At 38.7% G+C, this 18,356-nt stretch overlaps 1 protein-coding gene across 1 annotated transcript in view; it reads right to left on the bottom strand.

The window, feature by feature from the left end:
- The window catches only part of LOC149837955 (sm-like protein LSM3A), a 35,310-nt gene extending 30,722 nt beyond the window's left edge, over positions 1-4,588 (bottom strand). The window contains exons 1-2 of the mRNA XM_090006286.1: positions 4,410-4,588; positions 3,613-3,708 (exon numbers count right to left, since the gene is read on the bottom strand). Of these exons, the coding sequence (XP_089862412.1) occupies positions 3,613-3,708; positions 4,410-4,526 (213 nt within the window). The 5' untranslated portion in view covers positions 4,527-4,588. The remainder of the gene's footprint in view (positions 1-3,612; positions 3,709-4,409) is intronic.
- Positions 4,589-18,356: the final 13,768 nt, after the last annotated feature.

Here is an 18,356-nt window from a genome sequence, read left to right as displayed (position 1 = left end):
GATATGTTGCTGCAACATGTGCCAGACAGCTCAAACAGGAGGTCCCTTATATCGCACGGGCAGCACTGGGAGTGCATGGGGGTGTCTGTGTGTAGTGCAAATCTCCCATGGGACGTAGGCAAAGGCTTTGGGTGCGCGGGTAGGCGACTCTTGGTGCGGCGGTGCGGTCCCAACCGTGCATGGTGGCACGGGGTTGTGCAAGTGAGTGCACAACGCTAGCGAATGAGTTTGGGTGATGCTTTTCGCTTTGGCATGGAATCATCAACTGATCTTCGAACTGGGGGTCGAAAGACCTTGTCCTTTCGGTGGTGAGGTTATGTTGGGGGCGTGCCCATGAGGCCGCTATCTGCTTCATGGCACGCGAGGCTAAGGCATCCGTGCGTTGTTGGCTCGGATGGCTGGAATTGAGGAAAGGTGACTTGCAATGATGGTTGGAGGCATGACATGCATCGGTAAAGGCTTTGGGATGTGTTATGCTCCTCATGACCGGTGTTGGATGTTGGCTAAGTCGGTAGTGCTGCGAATGCATGTTTCAGCTCTTGTCAACGTGTGCTTGCTTGTGGGAGTAGTAAGGCACGTTTGGCTTGATGGTTGAAGGTACTAGCCGGTATGGGACGGCGATGCACGTAAGTGGCGATCAGATGCACGATGGACCATGTTTGGAAGGATTTCTTGAAAAGAAGGGTTTGATAAGTTCACGTTCCGTTGGGTAAGAAGTTTACGTGTGGGAAACACGTGTTGTGAGGCTGACTAGGTCGTGAGGCCTAGTGCCGCACAGGCGTTCCTTGGCTTGAAAGGCGAAAAATTTGGCCTTGGAAAATTAGCCCGTGACAACAGGTATCAGAAGCATACGAGTGCCTAAGTGGTGAATGTGTTGGAGAGTCTTTGGTCGGGTTTCTCTTCATGTTGCCAAAGCATTTTCGGAGCACCGAAGCTGGAGTATGATGCTTCATGGTGGAGTTAACATGAAGGTTGGTTTGTTGGAGTGGGATTGGCTATGTGGAAGGCCAACTATATAGTCAGCTCAGGACAACAATGTGCAGTTTCTGTGTGAACGAGAAAGATCGTTGTTTTCCTTCATGCCTCGAAAGCTTTGCGAGGCACAGTGGCATACAAAAGGTGTGTTTAAAAGAGAATGAATCCTTTGGGTCAAGGCGACACTGAAAGGGCAGTGTTTGCTTATTACAAGCTCACCAACCACCAAGAAAGTGCCCTATGAATGAGGGTTTATGCACGACAGAAGGTCGCAGTGGAATGCGGTGGACCGTTGTTGGAGTTGCTAGAGGCACGCTAAGGAATGGGACTTAGTGTGTTCGAAAGTTGCGACAATTGCGGGTTGAAGCCAGAGCGTAGGCACACCTTTGGGTTCGAGAGTGCCTTGTTTGGTGAGGGCAGTGCGAGGAGAAGCTCGATTGTCGCTCTGTGTTGAGGGTAGCGCAGGAATGATTGCCTCGGTTGTCACTCTATGTTGAGGGCAACGCGAGATGGAGTGTCTCGATTGTCGCTCGTGTGTGTCGACATACTCTCTACGGACCACAGTCAGGATGACAGGTGGTGTGCAGACCGAGTATGGCCGAAGTGATGCAACCTGAAGTGACCGAGCCAACAAGTAGGCAATGAGGGCTTACAGAGGAGTCAAGTGAGTTGGTTGAGGGCAACGCGAGAGGGAGTGCCTCGGTTGTCGCTCGTGTGTGCCGGCATACTCTCCACGAACCACAGTCAGGATGACAGGTGGTGTGCAGACCGAGTATGGCCGAAGTGGCGCAACCTGAAGTGACCGAGCCAACGAGTGGGCAATGAGGGATTACGGGGGAGCCAAGTGAGTGGAACCTCCAGAATGGGCTTCATCTTGTTTTGGTGGTCTGTGTATGAGTCGCATGGTCGAGTGGTGAAGTTGGGGCGAAGGGGGGTGCCCGAGTGTGAAATTGGTGGTGTGCAATGAGGGCACACGTGTGAAGCGAGCTGAAACAGCAAGATGTTGTGCGGGCATGGGAGACCCGCTTGAAAACGAGGACTACGTTGGGGTCCTGTGATTCTGAAAAGGAAAAGGAACCGAATGGGACGGAGCACATCATTTGGGTGAGTTGCATTGTTGAACGAAACTCCTTAGATGTTAAGTGAAGAGATCGTCAAGGACGACGATGGCTTGAGTGGGGGAGAATGTTGCACACGAAATCTCGGAGAGCCTTGCAACGTGCGATAGATATGGGACTTGGTGCGGTGCATGGGGTTGAAGAGACGTATGCATGCCACTGATAGTGCCTTGTGCCTGAGCTTGGCACTGGGCTGTGCAAAGGGATGTGGCATGTGCACAGGTTGGTTCAACGCAGGTGCTGAAAAGGTGTGTGCATGTCACTGATTGCGTTATGTGCCTGAGCTTGGCACTGGACAGGGGAAGGAGTGTGTGACATGTGCACTGGCAGGCTGCAGTGCACATTCATAAGAGGTGTGTGCATGCCACAGATTGTGTCCTGTGCTGGAGTGTGGCACAAGGTTGTGCAAGGAGTGTGGCATGTGCACAGGTGTGGTGCAGTGCAGATGCGGCAACAGATGCACGAATGTGTGTGAAGTGCGGTGGAAGTGCCCCAAGAGCGATGGATTGGTTAGTTGCGGCGTGCATGAGGCAGTCGGGTCAGCCCCGTGGCAAACAAGCCTTGCCCATGTGTGCAGAGTTTGGTGCACATGCATACAAGTGGTGTCGTGTGTTGCACAGACCATTGTCATGCGTGATGCATGTGGCATGCGAAGCACAGCATGCGGTGGGCACGTGGTTGCGGTGAGCTTGGTAAGGACTTTGCATGTACAGCAATGTGCGCAGTGTGGGCACAGTTGCGTGCATAATCTTTGAGGCAATAATCCAATGAGCATTTGAAGTTGTTTGGGGCCAAGATCAAAGATTCACCGTGTAAATGGACTATGGGGAACGCGTGGGTGAGGGCGGATTTGAAAAAATCGAAAGTTGAAAATTTTATGGTTCCCCAAATGTTATTCAGGTTCCTCTTGCCGGCAGGGGCCTGGCTCCTAAAACACCTATATAGGGGACCTGGGTTGGAAGATATTTAAGAAAAGGGGAGGGGTGGTGTAATTATTTTTAGTTTTAACTTTATACAAGGGGGAGGGGGTACGACCTCCTCCTCCTCCTCAAAAGGTTGAACATAAATTTTTTTTAAACCTGAATTTTGGGTCAGGTCCTGGCTGGACCCAACATAAATGGACCCAAAACATACCTGTGCCGCACCCAGTAACGATACCCATGTCCAGGTGTGTTGACACGGGTAAGATGGGTCCAAAGGCGTGCCTGTGTTACATAGTTTGATATATAAAATCAACACAAGACGACCAACCATAAAGAACATACAAATTGCAAACAAATAGAAGGAAAGTGTTTCAACAGTTAAGGGTGCCTGCAACTAATATGCACGTTCACAAATTATTGAAAGTCATCTATGCAAGTAACCACAGAAGACTACATGAAAAAAGGGAGAAAGAAAAAGCAAATTAAATAGAGAACCTTAATAATGGAAAGATGATAGATTTTCATGATTCATTACCCAAAAAAATAGAAGATGCCAATGCATTGCTTCTGCTTGAAAAAAAAACAAGAAACCATACCCTGACAATCTCTTCATAGGTTTCATCATCGATTTCTACAGTAGTAACAACTTCTTCAACGTCCCCAAGTATCATGTTCAGATGCTGATCATATGCCTGAGATATGAAAACACGAAAGAGACTAAACATTCATCCATTTCCCACATGTTCAAACCACGGACTTAGTTTTTCATGGAAAGGAAAGGAAAGGAAATCCATATACTGAGCTTTTTGCAAGAAAGATGACGACTTTGGCCTTAATAGTAGAGTACACGCACTATAACCCAGCTTTCCCCATGAATTTAAAAAAAAAAGTCTGGGGTTCACCACCCAAATCTCTCTTCCCAACCTTTAATCCCCTGCCCACAAATTATCATTATGGTACTCTCAATAAGCAAGCATCCAATATAACTCCCAAGAGTTCATTCCCCAGTGTCCCCACCAAAGTGAAAAATCAGGGTTCTATCACCCAAGTCTTTCTGCCCAATCTCCCGAATTCTCACCATGGATTGTCAGAAAACAACAAAATCTCCCACATTGCCTCAAATATTCGCATCAAATCAAGGAAGTATCATAACCGGTTCACCATCATAAAAAAAATCTCCAAAATCAAACAGAAGAAAGGAATTTTTCAAGAAACCACCAAACGCCCAAAACCCTAGAGATGGGTTTCGACCAAGAAGAATAAAAACAGGCCTAAAGACCAACACAAACAGTAACCAATCAATATAAAAAGAAGAAAATTGAGAAAGAGAAAGATTGAACGAGAAAAAAAAAAGAAGAAATAGAAGCGAGGGAGAGAGAGGAGGGAGTGATACGTGAAGCTTGCCGCGTAGCTCTCGGTCGGAACGAAGCTTGACGTAGATGCGCTCGTCGAGGCTGAGCCTGATGAGGTCGAGAGGCTCCTTCACCGCGCTCTCCTCCTCGCTCGCCATTGCTGCTGCTGCACCAACTCACTCGGACGGCCCCCCCTCTCTCTCTCTCTCTCTTTTACTCTTTTTTGGTTATATGCATAAAGTAGTGTGGATTTGGGGCGGATCGTGACTGACCCAGTCTGGAACCGGCTGCGGAGCAGCGGGTTAGGATCCGAGTCATATGCCTGTGAGGGTCTTATATGTAGGGGTGTCAACGGGTCAGGTTTGGTTCGGACCCAGGTGAAACCAGACTTGGACCAGATTTTTGGGTATGGTATCAGGTCCGGACCCGGGTCTAATTGGGTCTACTATAAGAGAAACCATACCTAGACCCGATAAGAACTAGAAGAACCAGGCCTAGACCATACCCGGTAAAATAATATTTTTTATTATTTTTACCTTGAAATTTTGTGGGTCTTAATCGGAACTCGAGTCTGGCTCGACTGGTATAAAATTTCACAAACTATACCCGGGTCCATGTATTAATCGGACCTTTGGGTCCGGACCCAAGTGGTAATCGGGTCTTATAATTTGTCACCATACCTGGACCCTATAGGGTTTGGTTGGGGTAAGCTCAACCCATTAACACCCCTACTTATATGCAATAGAAAAATGATGGTACTGTACAACAAATTTGATGTGTTTCTCAAAAAAATGTAAAATGACCATACCTAATGACTAATTTGACACATTTTCCTAAAAATCATATAATTTTCACTATTCTTTCGATGTCAAAAATCACAAATACCCAATTGTTAAGACCCTTTTACCCTTCTCAATTGTGAATTGATTATTATTGCAATGAAATTATATCACTCATCGGCTAGTGCAAACACCCACTTAAATAGAAAATTGCACGTTTTCTTATGTGGACCTCATAAACTTGCATAAATTTATTTGTGAACATTCGGTAAAACTGAAACCACTAAAATTGTAAATATCCTACTTATTCACATATATAATATGAATATCGCACAAATTTATTTGCACACAAACAGTTAAACTGAAACCACTAAAATCGCAAATATCTTACTTATTGGCATATACTTTACGAATTCACATAAATATATTTGTGAACCTCCACTTAAATTGAATGTTGCAACATTGCAAATATTTGACTTAAATATTTGTGAATTTATTATATATATGCGAGTTTTCTTATTATTTGTGGAGTTCATGAATCATATATAAACTCGGTTTTGTACCTAGGGTTTCTTCTTTTCATTTGTGTTTGCGAAGAACTTTTTTATAGAACCCTTTGCATTGTTCATCTTCCCTTGCAGTGATTCTCGTGTAATTCGGTGCTACATTCTGAGAAGGTTGTGGTATCATCCTTGTTTTTTACTTCTCTATCTAAAGGTTCGAAAGGTGAGTTTCATACAAGCAATATATGTATGTATATATATATATATATATATATAGAGAGAGAGAGAGAGAGAGAAGTGGTAGTTGTGCAACCCTTAGATGTGCAACTATGAGTGAAACGCTGCTGAGCGTCCATCGCGCAAGTGATGGACACTCAACGTCTTTTCCCATAAAAATATTGGTCAACATCAAAATCACGCAAAAAAGACCTTTAGCGGCAGTTTTTTGTCGCTACTAAAGGTCTATTTTTCCGTTAAGACCTTTAATGGGGATCAAAACCACCGCTAATGCCCCTAGGGATGCACACATCATTTTTAAAAAGACACTTGCAGTCTCGACCATCACTAAAGATCCCAGCAAAAAAAGAACCTTTAGTGGCGATCGAAAATCATCGCTAAAGGTACTTTTTGCACAATTTTGATGATAAAACAATGTTTTTTGCACAGATTTCACTGAGAATCCATCACTCCCTCGACGGATGCTCAACAACATTGCGCTCAAGGTTGCACTCATATTGATTGCACGCCTATGTGTCACTATATATATTGTTTATTTTTAACTCAGAACTTTTTTCTTTCTTTTATAGGTATGATCATGTGTATTTCTGTTTGGTTGTTGCGATGGATAATTTTTTCTATATTTCTTTGTATTGTCATTGACTTTCCCAGCCACCAGATTTATTGTTTAGGATTTACTATATTTAGAGTTTTTTCATAGATATATATATTTGTTTTTGTTGTAGATGATTTATGTTTGTTTTCTTGTCCTTTAGGTAATATTCGATGTTTGTGTGTTGGTGTAATGGTGCTAGAGTTTATTGTGCATCATCGAATAAAAGTTAAGAGTTTATTGTTGATGGTTTTTAAGGTGGTTATTGTAGGTAGTTTTGTTAATTAAATGTGTGAAGTGTATATGGATGACCTTTTCTAACATGCTATTTTCATTAAATTAATGATACGTTATGTGGTTGGTGTAGGCAATTAATGATGAACTTTGAAATAATTAGAGTATATTACTGTAGCACTGATCACCCTACTTGACAATCTATAATCGTCTAAAAAATAGTAGCTATAAGGAATTTATAGCTTTGATGTCTCGTAAAACCCAATATGTGGAAGAGTCAATGATCCTCTGATATAGTTTTGCTCTGAACCTAGATATCCAACATATATGGATGACTATGTTGGATGATGATGATGTGAAATAGATCTTATTTCATGGTGACATATACTTAGTTGCTCGCAAAGCAAAAGAAGAAGTGAAGAATGTGCATCTATCTCAAGCACCATCTATCGAACTGAGTCCTTTATCGATCATCCAATTGTACCAAATAGTGAACGATATTGATGTTGTACATGATTAAAGGATCACTACAAAGGATGTGGAACCACATGAGTAAACCAGTGCCAATAATCTTCATCGCAATAATTTGAATGTCATACAACCTTCTCAAACATATGACAAAACTATGTACAAGTTATAGTTTTGATGTAATTTATTATTGAGATGTAGGTATAATCATGAATGTGATATTTTGATGGTTAATCTTGAATGTTGAAAATACATGAATATTGCATGCATGAAACCAAATGAAGCTATATATACGATGAATTTTGATTTAGTTTGTGCAATCGAACAATCAATTAGCAATAGCAGCGATCATGTTGATAATGAAGAATTAGATGATATCGATAATAATGAGTATACCATGTCAATAGGAGAGGATGAAGACAGTGATGGCATGAGACAAATAATGGCGGGTGAAAGCGATGCACCAATAACATTTGAGAAGTCATACCCTTGGTATGTTGTATAATTATATGAACATTTATTGGGTAGTATAATTGTTTTATGTTTTTATACTAATGAGAAGTGGTTGAATATATTCTCATTCAATGGATTCTCATACAATGAAGAGGAATTGAAAATCATTGAATCATAGACATCTCATTTACATGACCAATTACATAATGAAAAACTTAATGATTGTAAACAATTTCAGTGGCTGACAATAGACTCAAACGATCAAAAAATTGCTTTTGACAAAAGGTTTAATGATTTTCAGCACTGTCGAGAGTTTTTGAAAGATCATGTGATTTGGAATAACTATAAACCAAATTTCCTAAAGATCTACAATAACAAAGTTATTGTCGTATGCATGAGGAAGAACCCACAGATGATGGTTGATTGCCATGGTGTGATCTTTAAGAATTTACAAAAATGCATCAGATCCAGCAACTCCTTCGCTTCTTTTGTTAGTATTATGAATCATTGGTGTGCTTGGTTCCAGTAGAACTGGTGCATGCAGGATGTTGGCACTTCTTAGTCAATTGGTTGCAGACCATGCAATCAAAATTATTTTTTCTAGAATTAGTCAAGTTAATCATTCAATTATACACACATACAAATATGTATTTTTACATGTTTCACACATACATGACAAACTAATAAATTGCATCTGTAGATACTAGCAATGTTAAACTAATCGATGATTATATATATGATAATTTAATCAATGATTGAATGTAAAATTAACAATGATTACAAAATAACAAATGAACAAAGTACTTGTTTACAAGAACCAGACCTTCTTCTCTATTGTGACCTCTTCCTCAGAACTTGCACTTTCTCCTATGCGACATCAACCTCAGACTCCTCAAGAGGGTCCACATTAACCTCAACCTTAGTTTTCGCATCTGATTCAACCACATGACCCTCACATCCACTTCTTGAGGAGGGTTCACATTAACCTCAACCTTAGGGTTCACATACTCCCCTTGGTGAGGTATATCCTCCGGCCTCGCCATCTTCATCTCACCACTGCCACTGCAAGTGGCCACATATCCAGCTTCATTTATTCAGACATTGAAGTTAAAAACAACTTCAATGCAAGTCAATGGGTCACCCTCCCCCTCCTAAGATGTTTTCGAAATGGGAGACAAGAATGTGCGCACAAACTGACCAACCTTTTCTGCACATGCTGCCTTAGATATGAGCCACTTTGAAATTTGTAGCTATTGTTCTTTATGCTTGTTGTTTGAGCGTAACTTTTCGTGTTTATCGAGTGTGTATTTTTTGTGAAAAACGTTGGACACCCACATTTTTAGCTTTGGATGTGGCTTCTTCTATATCCACTTATGATCAGTAAGCCATGCTTGCAAATGATCAAGATGATCCAGTTCGTAATTATTTATTGACTTTTGTTGTTGTGCTCCAACACTAGAAGATGATATGGGTGTAGACCTCTTTGACACAGTCTTCTCAGTGATCATAATTGTATTAAACAAATTCAAAATTTTCTGCAATATCAAGACATGGGATATTGAAAAAGCATTACAAAAAACAAACTACTTGCAAGAATGAGTAAGTCCCCTAATCAAATTGTGTTCTAATGACATACTTATAATACAAGCTACGCAACATATAAAACAAACAAAGAACCAAGGATAAACAGGTTGGGGACCACTAGTCGGGGAACATTGTTTGATTCAGCCATTAAAAATGCTATTAAAGATGTACTTACTAGAAAAAATTGTCGTCGATGGTTCAATTGTGATAAAGTGACACCTATGAATAGTTGCTAAAAATAGTTGTTGAAACTAGTCATCGAAAGGAAGCAGGTTGGGAACTACAAAAAGCTCTAGTTTATGTGAAAATAGCACTGGGAGTGCGGACAACGAGTTTATATATGATTCATGAATTCAAAAAAAATAAAAAATATCTCATATATGTCATAAATTTGCAAGTATTTAAGTAGGATATTTGCGATGTTGCGACGTTCAGTTCAAGTTTAAGTGGATGTTCACACATATGTTTATGTGAATTCGTTAAGTATATGCAAATAAGTAGGCTATTTGTGATGTTCTTGGTTTCAGTTTAACTGAATTTTCATAAATATATTGATGTGAATTCGTGAAGTATATACGAATAAGTAGGATATTTGAGATTTTAGTGATTTCAGTCTAACCAGATGTACACAAGTAAATTTATGCAAGGTTCGTATTACATATGTAAATAAGTAGGATATTTGCGATGCTCTGGATTTTAGTTTAACCAAATTTATGCAAATTCATGAAATATATGAGAATAAGTAGGATATTTATGATTTTAGTGGTTTTAGTTTCATCAAATGTTTGCAAATAAATTTATGTGAGTTCGTGAGGTCCGCACAAGAAAATGTGTGATTCTGGATTTAAGTGGGAGTTTGTACTAGCCAACAAAAAGTACAATTTTATGGTAACAACCTGTCAATTCACAATTGTGAATGGTAAAAAGGTCCTAATGAAGTTGGGTATTTGCGATTTGGACATCGGGAGAATAGCAAAAATTATAGGGTTTTTTAGGAAAACATGTCAAATTAGTCATACAGTACAATTATTTTATGCTAAAAAACCTCATAATTTGCCAAATTTGCATGATGACCAATTTTTCAGGTTCTCAAGTTTTTTAAGACTTTTTTACCCTTAGCATTCGTGGAACTCCCCAATTTTTGTGCGTTATGTTGCAACGCTCTTTCGATCTCACTAAATCTCATTAAAAATGGAATTTGTATGATGTTTTTACAGAAATCACATATTTCACACAAATAGGATGAAAATTAATTGACACTTGCGAAAATCTCTTGCTTGCGAATTTCGTCAAGAGTTTCGCATTGGTGGTTGCAAAAGTCTACCTGTCGATGCAGAATTCAACTTTTGAGGAATTTATAGATTTTTGCATGCAAAGTTCTGTTTTAGTATGCGGATTTACGTGTATATATAGGTTATTAGAGTGGGGATTTCATCACGAATTCCGCAAGTTTCGCATGTTGTCAACTTTAAGCGATGCGGTATTTAATTTTAGCATGCAAATTTACATGTATATATGTGTGTGTGTGCGTCTGTGTGTGTTCATTTTTTTTCACGTTTGTATGTGGAAAGAGTCGTAATCCTTTTCCCTCTAGAACTCTGACTTTTTCCCTGTACCCTTGCAACGATTTCTGTGATTTTTTTTTTTATCTATTCTGACATATTGACTTTCTCAATTAGTTTTTCCTATTCATTTTGGTGATTATCATTTTTTCAATTTTTTTTATAAATATGAACAATTAATAACCTTATATTATTTTTGTTTGGTTGTTGTGGATGTATTATGTATGTTTCCTTGTTGTGGATGTTTAATTTATATAACCCTATGTTTTATTTAATATTTGGCACCAGACTTATAGTTTAGGGTTTACTATGTTTAGTTTCTGTTTTGCATAGATATATATAATGTTTTTTAATGAACTGCTTCATTGTTGCATATTTGTTGTGTATATATTAGGTATCTCGCGAAAGTTACTATGTATTTACATAACAATAGAAATGCTTGCAATCTCAGGTCACAGGCTCCAATGTCATCCCCATCCCCACCCCCGAGCATGGACACAATTGAGGTAACTGAGAATGAAGAAGGTATGCAACAACCAAATTATAGTGAAGTGGTTATGCTCGGAGAGGAAACATTGTTGGTCAGTGAAGTGAGTATACGACATGTCGTTTGGTTGTTATGTTTGTATGTGGACTCATTTAAAACTAACATGAATGTATCACTTATTTTGATCATGAAGTGAGTATGCGAATTTCATCACGAGTTTCGCAGTTTTCGCATGTTGTCGACTTTAAGCGATGTGATATTCCATTTTAGTGTGCAAATTTACATGTATATATATGTTTTTGTTCATTTTTTTTCGTGTTTGTATGTGGAAAGAGCGGTAACCCTTTTCCCTCTAGAACTCTAACCCTTTTTTTGTACCCTTGCAGCAATTTCTGTTAAAGTTTTTTTGCTCTATTCTGACACATCAACTTTCTTAGTTAGTTTTTCCTATCCATTTCGGTGATTATCATTTTTTTCAAATTTTTTTCTATAAATATGAGCAGTTAATAACCTGTGTTTTTGTTTGGTTGTTGTGGATGTATTATGTATATTTTCTTCTTGTAGATGTTTTATTTATATAACCCCATGTTTTATTTAATATTTGACATTGGATTTACCGTTTAGGGTTTACTATGTTTAGGTGTGTTTTTTTTGCATAGATATAAATAATATTTTTCAATGAATTGCTTCATTGTCTTATATCTGTTGTGTATATCTTAGGTATCTCACAAAAGTTACTATGTATTCATGTGACAACAGAAATGTTTGCAATCTCAAAACACCGACTTCAATGTCATCCTTATCCCCACCCCAACCCCAAGCAAGGACACAATTGAGGTAACTGAGAATGAAAAAGGTATGCAACAACCAAAATATAGTGAAGTGCTTATGCTCGGAGAAGAAACATTGTTGGTCAGTGAAGTGAGTATACAACATGTTGATTGGTTGTTATGTTTGTATGTGGACCCATTTAAATCTAACATGAATGTGTCACTTATTTTGATCATGCAGCACCTAAAAAAAATCATAGAGATACTCCAAAAGTACCACATGAAGCAAATGCAAACATAACACAGACTGTCAAAGACCATTTACTGTACTCTGTATTTCTCTATGATTCTCAAAAGTGATCTTAAACTCAAAATTTCTATTGTTTTTCTATCATCTAATAGAAACTAATCGGTAAGCATTGACATTTAAAGCAAATGCTCTAAATGCCAAAATATCGAGACAAAGCTCACAATTGCTTGCAGACCGACTAGTTGTCGCATTCATTCTATAAATGTAACAAGGTATGCTTAACATTTATGTTTACATAACATAAATTTTTAACTACATATCGACCTTAAACTTGATTTATGTTGCAGATCTTTATTCCTATCAATTGAGGCAATTATCATTGGGTTTTGGAAAAATGAATATGAATATGAAGAAGTTTAGGTTATATAATCTCACAGTGTCTATAGATCTTGTTGATCAAAACCTTAGAGATATGGTACGATAACATTACTTATTCAAAAATGTGTTTATTTTTTTTAAGTACTCATTAGGTTAAATGTTGTATTGTAGGTTCATTTTTTTACATGATGGTTTGACTACGACGTTTACACCAACTCAAGGCCACTATTATGCAAGATACTCCTAAGCAAACAAACTCGCAATTACTTTGCACATTTTTGTTAACTCAATTTGTACATGTATATATTCTTGACTTGGTATATGATTGTTACAGGTATGATTGTGGGATATTTGTCCTAATGTATATGCAATACTTAGATTTAGGCAAAGAAATAAATTTCACACAAGTATGCTATATATCATGTTTTGTTGTTATTTTTTATGTAAGCTATTGTTAGTTGTTTACTAATAACCCTTTTTTCAGAATGATGTATCTATTTATAGGAAGCGTATCATGAAATTGTATAAATGTGAGATGAATAAAATCTGTTTGTTGTGGGACAAAGAGATAGATGAGGAGGAAGAAGAGAAGGCATCAGACGATGAGGTGCCGGATGGCGAGGATAAGTTAGCTGAGCTTTGGAAAATTCTGGAGAGTATACATTGATGGTTATGTATATTCTATTTTGACAATAAAAAACATGAATGTAATTTTGACAGAATGAACAAAAACTTGGATGTCATTTCGATGTAAAGTTTATTTATGGTTGTATTTAAAATCTTGGTTATAACTTTACATGTAAGGTTGATAGAATTTGTAGTTATTCTATTATGTTTGTGGATGAATTTTAGTTGTAAATTTCAAAAGTTTTGTTTATATGTATTGTTAAATTGTTATAGGTAAATCTATTCTGTTATGTTTGTGGATGAAATTTGAAGCTAAAATGTCACATATTTAATAAAATTTCACATATAAGTAGAAAATTCTCAGAGTTTAAAAGAAACTCACATGTAAACAAATGATTTTGCATAAGAAATTCATATATTTAGTTAGAAATTTGCTTATTTTGAAGAAAACTCACATATAAATCATCGGTTATAACATTGCTTTTATCATGATAAGGAATCAAGTAAAAAAACTTACATCACCACTTATATGATTTGCAGTACTGGAATCAATATACCACATCCCTTGCTGGTTTTGTTTCAAATTCAACTTATTAAGTGCCGCCAACAACACGTTCTTGTCCAAGGTAATATTGGTGAAACTACTAGTCTCACTCGATTGAGCCTTCTATTATTCTTGATTTTCACTCTCCTGTTTATTCTTAAATATGTTTCAATTTGAGTTGGACCTGAGATCAGCTTTGTACCAACAATTCGCCTTGATGTGACTGTAAACACCCCAAATTTTCACTCACCTCCCCTACATCTCCACCAAACATCATCATTCAACCTCTGAAATCGTCGGAAGGCAAAATGGTCATTTTCTGAGCCCGGACCTTGCAAAAGTCTAAATTTCATCTGAAACTCTCAAAATTTCTCTATTTTTAGCTCAGATGTTCAAAATTTTACTCCTGACAGGAGACATACATCTCTGAGTCTTGGCTCAAGATTATATTGCATAAGACATGACATTGCATATCATTGCATGAGCATTTCAAATCACTGCACTGCACAGCATGTCATTTCGAGATCCAGAACTCTTGATTTCAAAATTTTCAATCCAGATTAGAATTTTAACTCTTTTCAAAATTCACTCCAAAACCCTGGGTCTTCAAAATTATCAATTCTTCCCATTTTACCCCCAGGACTCTGAATTTCAAAATATTTTCTCAGGAAAACAATCTGAATAATTTTCAATAAATTTCAACTCAGATTTTGCCTTTTGTCAGCTATTTCAACTATCTTCCTTTTGCAAAATCGCTCTACAGGGGCCAACTCTTTCCAAAAATTCCTGTTTTACCCATTAGTCCAGATTTTATGAAAATTCCAAAAAGAAGTTGTTTTATCCTTATTTCAATAAAGAAGCAATGTGGGACCCACACTGAGGTGGTGTCACACAAGCTTCTCTTTAGAAAAATTTAAATTTTGAAAAAACCCAAAAATATAGGAGCCTTGTCCCCTGGATTGGTGCCACTTGTCTTTTCTCTCTCCTCCCATTTCCATGCCAAGTGTCAGTGTGGGGCTACCCTAAGAAGCCGCCACATGTCATCCCATTTATCTGCCATATGTCACCCTATCCATCCTGCGCCATGTGTCATTTCAAGGAACACCAGGAGATGCCAAGTGTCATAGGTTGTCCTGTCTAGAAAAGTGGAGCTTGTCTCCTCTGAGGTGGCGCCACTTGAAGTGTGTCTCCTACAGGGGACACGTGTCAACCTCTTACTCCTTCTAGAAAAGTAGCCTGACACATGTCTCTCCCTACTTTTCTCAGAAAAGTAGGAGACGTGTCACTCCTAGATTTCTCCAGAAAAAGTAAGCTTGTCTCCTCTGAGGTGGCGCCATCTGGAGTGTATCTCCTGCAGAGGACACATGTCAAGCTCTCATTTCCTCAGAAAAAGCAAATGCCATGTGTCATTTCCTGCTCTCTTCAGAAAAGCTAGAATTTAAACATTCAAATCTCCTCATAGGTGGCGCAGATCCTGAACTTCTACCTTTTTCAGGTTGTCTGAGATGGCGCCACATGGCTTGGCCCTCCTTCTCTCCCCTCTGCCACGTGTCATTCTCTGCTTCTTTCAGAAAAAAGCAGGTGACACATGTCTCCTTCTACCTCCTTCAGAAAAAGTAGAGGACACATGTCTTCTCCCTACTTTTTTCAGAAAAGTAGGAGACACATGTCACTCCTGGCTTTTTTCAGAAAAAGCAAGCCATTCAAATGTTCAAACAGGGCCTAGATGGTGCAAATCCTGAGCCATGATTTTTCCAGATGGCCTATGAGGGCGCCACATGTCACTTCCCTCCTTTTCCTCCCTCTTGCCACATGGCATTGTAGGAGCCACCCTGAGGTGGCGCCACATGTCCATCTTCCATTCCTCCAGGGCCAACCTCCATTTGAAATTCAAATTCTCCTCTGAGGTGGCGCCATCTGAAGAACCTCCTCCAGCAGGCTGACACTTGGAACCATCCTGGACTGCCACATGTCCAGATCTCCTTTCTCCAGAAAAAGTAGAATTCAAATTCCTCTGAGGTGGCGCCTTCTGAGCCAACTGCTCTGTCCTTCTGACATGTGTCAAACACCTTTTGAGGTGGCGCCATTCCAGGACTCCACTTGGCTCCATTTTGATTTTTTATTTTATTTTTAATAAAAGTAGCCCACCATGAGGTGGCGCCACCTGAGGACTCCCTACAAAAGGTGAGTTTGAATTTCAAATTCCAAGAGAGCACCCTCTGAGGTGGCGCCTTCTGGGAGTTCCCTGCAGAGAGAATCAAGCAAACTTTTGAAAAATTCCAAATTCCCCCCTGCTGAGGTGTCTCACCCACAAAATTTCCATTTTTTTTATTTTTCTCAAAAATCAAAATAGCTTCATGAGGTGGCGCCATTTGAGGGCTCCCTGCAAAATCCAAATTCGAATTTCAAACCCCCAGATGGCACCCCCTGAGATGGCGCCACATGGAGGGCTCAGATTGAGCCTGTTTGAATTTCAAATTTCTTCAGAAAATTTATAAAAACAAGGCTCCACGCCCAGGAGAAGGGAGCATCTTTGGAGACCATTTTGTGAACTTGAAAATCCGACCTAGCCTCCCTAAAATCTGATTCTGAAATTTGGAAATCGTGCCCCCTTTGGCTCATTGGAGAAGGTGGAGTAAAGTTCGTGCAGTGGCCAATTCGATTCAAGCATAGGTCGATTTTGGTGAACCATCTGAAGCCTGGAGTGAAGGACGAAGGAAGCTCGGGATAGCCGCCCTTTTCAAGAGCTTCTACGCTGCGTAACGAAGCAAAGTGCACTTCTTTTCCCCTTGATGTAATTCCATAATCCGATTCAGGAGTCGTTTGAAGAAAGAGCTCATCCGAGAGATGGATTGAGCTATTCTCATAAAACGACATATATAAAACGTTTAATTATGCTTCCTTGATGATTTTTAACATTCATGTAGTTAGCTAGGTTTAATTTGCATTTTATTTCATTCATTTAGCACATTTTATGAATTAATTAGGATTAGTTTAGCATTTATTTCAACTCTGCTCATTTTTAGTAGGTCTCTGTTTTTGTGAGTCAGTCCACACGTCATTTCATGCATTTGTTTTTTATTAAAAATCCCCAAAAAATCACGAAATGCGCCTTTAGGTGTCCCTGAAATTTTGCCAAAAATTCGGAGGCATTTGAATTTGTTTACTGCAGTAAACATTCAAAATGGAAAGTCGGGTTTTGTTACCCGGGATGCGTTTTGAAAATTATTTGCCGACTTGTAAAATCGAGATATCCCTCATGGAAGATTCTATTTTCGATCCGAAAGATGTTCTGAACTCGGGAGAATGTCTAGTTTTTAATATGATTTTCTCAGATTTTTCTGATGTTTTTTAATGTCTGACAAAAATCCGAGAGTTCGGGACACGTGTCAGAGCCTAATTTGGGCCTCTGAGATCTTGGATCGACTTGAGGCTAGGGTTTCTCTTTGTGTGTTGCTCCAAATCCAAAACTGTAAAAAGTGAAAGTTGTGTCCGATATGTCCTCTGTTTGCATCTGAAAGCCTGTGATTTTTTGGAACAGTATTGATACCTGCTTCGGATTTTTTTTGTCATTCCCCTGTTTTGCTACATTTGTCTGTTCTGTTAGTTTAGGCAGGAATAGTTATATTTTTATCTGTGTTTCCGTTGATCAAATGCCAAAGTCACAAACATGAAAGTTGTTCATGTAGGTGTCGTGCGTAGCTCTGATTAATTTCATAAATTTCCATGGCTGTTTTATATGTTTTTGGCATTTTACATCAGATTAGGGTGATTTTTACCTCTGTCAGAACTAAATCCCTGTTTCCGAACTCACCATGGCTCAAATCCCGAGGATGTAAAAACCAAAAATGTTCCATTTCGGGTATTTTATCAGTCTCCAAAATATCAGAAGTTTCCATGTTGTAAATCTTGCATTATCATATTAGGCATCGCATTTGGTTCGGATCCATAGGCAAAATCCACCATTTTAAGACTTTCTTTGAATTTTAGCATTTAAATCATATCATTTCGTGATTTTTAGCATTCTAGGTTGTTTATCAGAGTAAGTAGATGCTTCATACCGAATTTGGTGCAATTTGGAATCCATTTGAGGTTTGGATTATCCATAATACCAAAACAGGGTCCCGCAGGACCCGGATCCAAGTGAAAAACAAGCGAAATTCGCTATTTTGGCTAAATTTCAAAATGTCAAATTCTGATTTTACAGTCCTAATGTGTTTATCAGCATGTCATCATGCCTCTTACTGCATTTCATCATCATTTGATTCAATTTGAATTTCGAAATCTCAATTTTACCAAGTTTTCCTTCAAAAAACCCTGATTTTAAAGGTGTAACTTTAATTTTAAGGGTATTTTGGTCATTTTGACCCCAATTCCGAATTTCAAACTGTTTTCCACTGAATTCTCTGCATTTACATCATTTCAAATATCAAGGAAGCATGAGAATAGGGTTTATATCCAATTAAATCCAATAATTTCATAATATTATTGGAAAATCTTGGAAAAACCCACATATTTGA

Source organism: Nuphar pumila, chromosome 5 (genome assembly GCF_984573655.1).
Source record: "Nuphar pumila chromosome 5, dmNupPumi1.hap1.1, whole genome shotgun sequence".
Lineage (NCBI taxonomy): Eukaryota > Viridiplantae > Streptophyta > Magnoliopsida > Nymphaeales > Nymphaeaceae > Nuphar > Nuphar pumila.
The sequence above is the reverse complement of the archived record's forward strand: the minus strand, read 5'-3'. Positions and strand labels throughout refer to the sequence as shown.